The sequence below is a fragment of the Octopus bimaculoides genome, chromosome 1 (genome assembly GCF_046866305.1).
Source record: "Octopus bimaculoides isolate indiv1 chromosome 1, ASM4686630v1, whole genome shotgun sequence".
Lineage (NCBI taxonomy): Eukaryota > Metazoa > Mollusca > Cephalopoda > Octopoda > Octopodidae > Octopus > Octopus bimaculoides.
Genome location: NC_142928.1, coordinates 63,663,244 through 63,671,441, shown reverse-complemented (window position 1 = coordinate 63,671,441; position 8,198 = coordinate 63,663,244). Strand labels below are relative to the sequence as shown.

Genomic DNA, 8,198 nt, shown 5'->3' with positions numbered 1-8,198 from the left:
TTCAATTTCATAAAATTTATTACAAAAGTTAGTTGGCAAACTTTATACAAGAATAGTTTCTGTAGACAACTGACATTGGTGTGTGTGTGTGTGTGTGTGTGTGTGTGTGTGTGTGTGTGTGTGTGTGTGTGTGTGTGTGTGTGTATGTACATGTAAAAATGTCAGCTGTGTGATCAAGAGGTCTCAGATTTGATCCCAACACTGACCCTTAGATAACTTTGGTACGAGATGATTGGGCACAGCAGCTTGGGTGCTGGCAATTTCACATTGGCTGATTAGACATTGAACCTTTTTGACAATAGTACTTTTTGGCACCTGAAGCAAACACACTCACAAGCATGAGAATGCAGAAATACATACATACACAGAGAGAAAGAGAGACATTACGATTTATTAATTGAACACAAATGACATAAACATTTTTCTTCTCATAACATAAAGAGAAATATGCACACACACACACACATAAACAAACAGACAGACAGACAGAGAATAAGAGAAACATTAAAACAAGAAACATAGAAAAGCCTGATGTCAAATAAGTCATCATCAAATCAACGATGCCAGCAAACAACTGTGCCAAACCATCTCATTCCCAAGTATCTTCCACAACAGCTTTGCATCACCCCAATGCCCTATCAATGAAACAGGGGAGACAAGAACTATGAAAGCTTATCATGCCTATTATTCAAAGGGCCAGTTTTGTCACATAGTATTACAATGATTTTGTTTGATGATTACATAAAGGGGACAAAAGTCTGGGGGAATACTCAGTTATATACACCATGATTTGATGATTAGATAATTCCATTGACCAAAATATCTGGTATTCTCAATCACCAAATCAACATATAAAATCAGTCCATGATGCCAGTGGTTGAATTGGTTTACCAAATCAAATTTGTTGTAATGGTTATGCAAGATTACATGTTGTCCATCATAGACTGCAGAGAACCCTTAGCAAAAATATGGTGGGGTGGCAGGTTGGGGGTGAGAGTAGATCAAATCAAATGAGTTAAATCCAAAACAACATTATCAAATATTTTCGTCAGGCGTATCTACATATGTGGGAGGGTAACCACCAGGAATGTCCAATGAATTTTAAAACATTGATTAAAATTTTAATTGATTTTAATGATGCACATATATTCAACAGAGTCATAATAATTCTCATCATCATCATTGTTGTTTTCCATTAGCATCAGATAAATCATCTTCACCAACAAGATCCAAATCAACAAAAAAAAATAGATGGGTGGGGCGGTGTATAAAAACTTGATGACATAAAACAAAAATATGGAATTATAAGGGAGATGACACATAAAAGATAAAAAATGGAATTATAGCAGACTGATGATAGAGGGAAAAAATTTTTTCGGAATCATAGAAATATATATATATGTGTAAGATATATAAAATATATTTATACAGAGCAACTTGTCGAATCTTTGTCTGTGTATGGTCTTAATTGTCTCTGCTTAAGGAGCAGCAGTGGTGGGCTTTGAAGAACTACTATCAGAACTTGAAAATACACCAGTAGAATAGAGAATAATGATAATAATGATGGTAAGCAGTATAAGTACACCACCGACCATCAGACAGGTCATCTTGGTATTCTTCCACCAGAATTTCTTTGCTATGCTACGAGACGTCTTGTGGAATTTGATAGACTGAAAAAAAAAGTAAAAGAGAATATTACAGTTTTTCACTTCTATGACAAGGGACCAAGAGTTGTGGCAAATTACTGTACTTGAGAAGACCCTTCAAGCTAAGTAAAAATGTTATTCATTCATACATACAGGTTTGCACCTTTACAGGTGCCAGTGCCATGCAAAATGCACTCATGTTGGTTTTGCATAAATGCGCCAGTGCCGGTGGCACATGGAAAGTACCCAGCACACTCTGTAAAGTGATTGGCATTAGGAAGGACATCCAGCCATAGAAACCATGCAACAACAGACAATTAGAGTCTGGCTAGCTCCTTTCAAACTGTTCAATTCATGCTAACATGGAAAACAAGTGTTAAACAATGATGATAATGATGATGTAGTTGTTTTTTTGTGGGGGGGGGGGGGTCCTTTGGGGGGTTTTTTTGGGTTTTTTTGGTAAATGACAATAATGTATCTATATCTTTGCATCTGTGTTTGTCCCCCGCTCCTATCATCACTTGACAACGGGGTGTTGGAGTGTGTGTTTACATCCCTGTAACTTAGTGATTCAGCAAAAGAGACTGACAGAATAAGAACTAGGCTTAAAAAAATAAGTCCTGGAGTTGCTTTGTTCAACTAAAACCTTTCAAGGTGGTGCTCCAGCATGGCTGCAGTCGAATGGCTGCAGTCGAATGACTGAAACAAGTAAAAGAGTAAAAGAACCCCTTTGATATAAACCTGCTTGAGACCATCCTTGGTCTTATGATACAAAATTCTTGTTTTAAATTGATCTACACTAAAACTTTCCATCAAAATTCCATGTTAGCTTGTCCCAAGCACCAGCATACTATTGGCAAAATTCTTTTACTAAATTTGTAACTACTGTCAAAATTGTTACTATTCTTTCAATAAATTTGTTACAGAGTGGAACAGTGGCTATGACTATTACAAGCACACTCAGGTCGGTGAGACTGATACAGTTGGCACCCAACCTGAACAGCTACAGAGAAAACACTAATAATATATCAGTGACAAGATAGACAGGGATGAAAATGGGAAAAGGTAAAGAAAAAGAGAGGAGGTGTAAGAGGAGAAAACAATAAGTGAGAGAGAGAGGGTGAGAAACAAATAAGAGAAACTAACGATAAATATCATTACTAACCTGCTCTTCTAATTCATATGTTTTATCCATCAAGTCATCCAGTTTGTCTCCACGTTCCAGAACTTTTTCAATGTTCTGTGTAAGAATACCTTTCACTTCATTTACTTGACTTTGGAGTTGAGAGAGACCACTTCCAGCACCGGGTTTTGAAAATGTTTCCTTTAAAATATTATATACATATATGCAATTATAAATTTCTGTTTGTGCATGTGTATGTGTGGGCATGCGTGCATGTGCTTGTGATTAAATATCTATATGTATATGTAAGATGTTGTTGTTATTATCATTATTATTATCATTATTATTAACGATGATAATATTAATAGAAGGCAGTGAGCTGGCAGAACTGTTAGCACACCAGGCAAAATGCTTAACAGCATTTTGTTCATCTTTTTGTCCTGAGTTCAAATTCTGCCAAGATTGACTTTGCTTTTCATCGTTTCAAGGTTGATAAAATGCAATCGACTTACTTCCTCCCCCCAAATTGCTGGCCTTGTGCCAGAATTTGAAACCATCATTCTCATTATTATTATTATTATTATTATTATTATTATTAAGGCAACGAGCTGGCAGAATTGTTAGCACACTGGACGAAATTCATAGCAGTATTTCGCCCATCACTATGTTATGAGTTCCAATTCCACCAAAGTTGACTTGACCTTTCATCATTTCAGGGTCAATAAATGAAGTACCAGTTGAGTACTGGGGTCGATGTAATCGACTATCCCCCTACCCCATATTTCAGGCCTTGTGCCTATAATAGAAAGGATTATCATTATTATTATTATTATTATTATTATTATTATTAGAAAGCAACAAGCTGGCAAAATGATTAGCAGCATTTCATCCATCACTATGTTCAGAGTTCAAATTCTGCCAAGGTCAGCTTTGCTTTTCATCCTTTCGAGGTTAATAAAATAAGCCAAGTACTAGAGTCAATGTCATCAACTAACACCTCCTCCTAAAACTGCTGGCTTCGTATCTAAATTTGAAGCAACTATTATTCTTATTATTATAAAGGTAACAAGCTTGCAATATTATCAGCAAAAGTCAGGCAAAATGTTTAGTGGCATTTCTACTAGCTCTTCATGTTCTGAGTTCAAATTCTGCCAAAGCCGTCTTTGCCTCTACTATCATATGGTATTGCAAAGTCTTACACTGTTTGTTTTGTCATGTTTATTCTATGTTGTTCTCTACAATCATACTTGTTCTTGTTTCAGGAAAATCATGAGCTACAAGCTGCATTGTCATCAACTCTTCTGTTTTCAAATCAATTTTGAAAACATGAAATAAGAGAGCCCTTACTTGAAGCACAAGAAAGGGTTAGCGACAAGGAGAGGAAGGACATTCAGCTGTAAGACAGCGCCTCAACAATATATTCGTCCAAACAGTGCTATCATAGAGAAAAGGGCATAAAATGAACTACAGAACAAATTAAATATATTATTTCCCTTTCTTCAGTACTGCAGCAGTGCCCTTCCATCACTCTTTTGTCATCATACAAAAATAATAAAAAATAAAAAGACAATTTATGATAATTGAAAATACCATTTCTCTCTGAAGTACGTGTCCAAAATCTCGATCAAACTCATGACTGAAGGCGGCTGATGCTCGGCCTGCTAGGCGGCCATTCAGGAATGTATCTTTGATCTATTGAAAAGAATAAATTTGATTTATTTAAAAGAAGCAAATAGAGAATATTGATGTTCAAGAAACATATATATATATATATATATATATATATATATATATATATATATATATATATATATATAAATTATGAATTTAATAATTATAAAAAATTGTAGATGTATGATTCTCCATCTTTATTTTAATGTCATACATATATATGGGTAATTACCTGAAAGTCTCACACATTAAGAAAGCCTAATGTCATACATATATATATATATATATATATATATATATATATATATATATATACATATGTGCATGTATGTATGTATGTACGTGTTTAACACACACACTACACATGTGCAGTAATACTGATACAAATGGAAAAGCAGAAATTGATATCAAGAGTACAGTTGACAAAGTGATGGCAATTTTCCAGTGATTAAGACTAATATGGTCAGAACTCATTCGTTTACCAAGGGATTAAACTTCCTTTATACGCATCTATTGCCATTTCGACTGCATTGCATGCAAGTAAAACATATGTGTGGACGGAGAGGATTTACAATATTGTGAATGTTTTTTCCACGCTGGTGCTTTAGAAATATCCTGAAGATCACCCAGTGTGAATACATCACAAGTAATGAAATCATGAAAAAAGCTGCCCAAAGTAAACTGCAAGACACCATTACAGCTAAACAAAGGAAGCTGCTTGCCGTTATTTGCTGATATTTAGTATGATATAACACATGAGAAACGTATTCTCATCCCGTACAGAAAACAATGTTTAATAGAATTCTGCAATCAATTAATATCGCGAGAAGCGAATTTAAAATGGAGCAAGGGAGGCAATTCAAGACAAGGGAAGTAACTTTATAAACTCGAGTTTTTTTTTTTTTTTAATGGCTTGCAACAAAACGTTGGTTTAGCTTGGCTGAATGTCGAACAGATTCATATAATCTCTTCATAATACAACAGATTGGGGAAAACTAAAAGGAAAAATTAAAACGAGCTATTTGAGGGTGTTTACAATTGAAAAGAGATCTGGAAGTAGTCAAGAAAAATATTAATAATAATACAGACCTACAGACCCACACATGCGCACAAACAAAAAGAACGCAGCTCGCATAACGGACAGAGTCAACGACTACTGGAAAGATTGTTATGAGGCAACGAAAATTTTAGGAAATATAAATAAGTAAATGAATGGAAACTTTACCGGTGAGCGTGTTAAATAAGACACTAAAAGAGAATAACTCTCCCCAGACACCAGAAAATATACTTCAACACGCGAACTCATATAAAGAATCTTGCAAACCAAATCCAAAAACGAAGATATATAATGAATAACGTAATCCAAATAGATCTATTAACTGAAGTTTGCAACAGACTTACAGTAGTTGTAAGACCTATGTCTCCTCTTACGGATGAAAAACAAAGAAAAAAATATTACACTCAATTGCTTTATTGTAAGACTGTTAAATACAGAACCAACAGCAAAGGTTTTATTTGATCGCTTGACCTGCTAGAAATGGCAGCAAAATCGACCACAAATTACACCCTACTGTCATCAATAAAGACAGATACCTTGAGCAATTAAGTCCCTGATATACAAAAGTATGTGATGGTCACAACTGGAACGACTTTGACCATAAGTCTGCTTGATTAAGGCTGATCTGGGAATAAACAGTAAAACACAGAATGCTAGAATGCTTTCACCAGCTTCAAGGGTAGAGTTGTAGAGTCAGTCTAGAATTAATTCCTAATATTCTAAGGAATGTTATGTTATTTTCTTTGTACACCAAAACCTAGGTTAACCAAAGCCTTGTGAGTGAAATTTGCAAGACGAGAACTCTGAGAAAGCCAGCCATTGAGCTAAGCAATGCACTGGCGTCCCTATATACACAATCACAGAAAGCATAGATCAGCATTAGGCTTTCTTAATGTGTGAGACTTCCAGGCAATTACCTAATATGCTCAAACCTTAAGAAAACACACACACACACACACACACACACACACACACACACACACACACACACACACACACACAAACAGGGCTTCTGCAAAGTTTCTGTCAAGTCTACTTGCAAGACGTTAGCTTGGGATTATTGTAGAAGACACTTTCCTATGGCGATACACAGTTCTTTCTAATGAATATATAGAATGCAAAAAAAATTAAATGTAAAAATTAAAACTTTCTTACATTATCCCAATTTCAGTATGAGCCTCCTTTTGGACATTTTTGCATGGATTACTGTCATCATCATCGTTTAACGTCCGCTTTCTATGCTAGCATGGGTTGGACGATTTGACTGAGGACTGGCGAACCAGATGGCTGCACCAGGCTCCAATCTGATCTGGCAGAATTTCTACAGCTGGATGCCCTTCCTAACGCCAACCACTCCGAGAGTGTAGTGAGTGCTTTTACGTGCCACCGGCACGAAAGCCAGTCAGACAGTACTGGCAACAGCCACGCTCAAGTGGTGTTTTTTATGTGCCACCTGCACAGGAGCCAGTCCAGCGACACAGGCAACGCCCTCGCTTGAATGTCCCTTATGTTAAATACTTATAGAGTAAATTATACTGAATTTTTGCATATCATCAGTCATGTTTTTTGCTCACAGATAAGGCAATATCTTATTCAATATTCCAACCTTAACAGATACTTTTTGAAAACGTGCTCGTTTGAGCAGTATATTTCTAAGAAAAATCATGTTGAATCTAAATCCTCCCACCAGTCACCTGTACAGTGTCCCCTTTATATTTATTGTTTTTTATGAGTATACAATGCCCCCAAGAAGTTGCTAATGACCAGCCTGAGAACCACTGAACTAGATTATTTCATCAATAGATTTTAATATCTCATAATGACTCAGTAGTACAGAGGTAGTGAGCTCAATTCCCAGACCAGGCTGTGAGTTGTGTTTTTGAGCAAGACACTTTATTTCACGTTACTCGAGTTCATTCACCTGCAGAAATGAGTTGCGATGTCACTGGTGCCAAGCTGTATTGACCTTTGCTTTTCCCTTGCATAACATTACTGGTGTAAAAGAGGGAAGGCTGGTATGCATGGGCAATTGCTGGTCTTCCATAGAACAAGCTTGCCTCGGAAGAGAACTTTCTTGGTGTAATTCTATGGTCATTCATGACCGAAGGGGTCTTTTACTTTACATATGTAGGAATTAAGACACCAAAACTGTTTTAAAGTAAGTATTGAGATGTTTTCTAACAAAGGTGAGTGTTTATTTTATTTGCTTAATGTTAAGATATGGAATAAAACAGACTAATAAGTAAACACAGACATGAATTATATATTGAAATCTTACTTCTGAAAGGAATGAATGAGGTCCTTGCTTTCCCATATTTGGGTCTGCAACACACAGAAACAAAATGCCATTTTCTACTTTACAGTGGAATGAGTAACTGGAAAAGAAATGAAAATAAAATAAGGTAAATAAATAGACATATCTTTACAGTTCCTAAAATATTCGGTCATACCAAATTCTAACAATAACAAAAATATTTACAATGATAACCTGGTTTGTTATAGAATGGAGATTTGTAATGTATGGATTGACATAAACTAAACTGGAAAAGAACAGGGTATCCTTTAAGTATTCACAATAGTGGTCTGCACTTGATATTCAGTGGCTAAATAAAAGTAATAGAGCAATAACCTACAAAAGATGCATTATATTATACTAATGTTACAATCACAGCTCACAAACTAACCCTTTAGCATTCAGATT

The 8,198-nt window shown here is 35.6% G+C and overlaps 1 protein-coding gene across 1 annotated transcript in view; it reads right to left on the bottom strand.

Annotated features, from left to right (window-relative positions):
* Window positions 1-8,198, bottom strand: part of LOC106882038 (uncharacterized) — a 35,596-nt gene continuing 27,398 nt past the window's right edge. The window contains exons 3-6 of the mRNA XM_014932595.3: window positions 7,776-7,872; window positions 4,360-4,461; window positions 2,812-2,970; window positions 1-1,670 (exon numbers count right to left, since the gene is read on the bottom strand). Coding sequence (XP_014788081.1) covers window positions 1,479-1,670; window positions 2,812-2,970; window positions 4,360-4,461; window positions 7,776-7,872 — 550 coding nt within the window. The 3' untranslated portion in view covers window positions 1-1,478. The remainder of the gene's footprint in view (window positions 1,671-2,811; window positions 2,971-4,359; window positions 4,462-7,775; window positions 7,873-8,198) is intronic.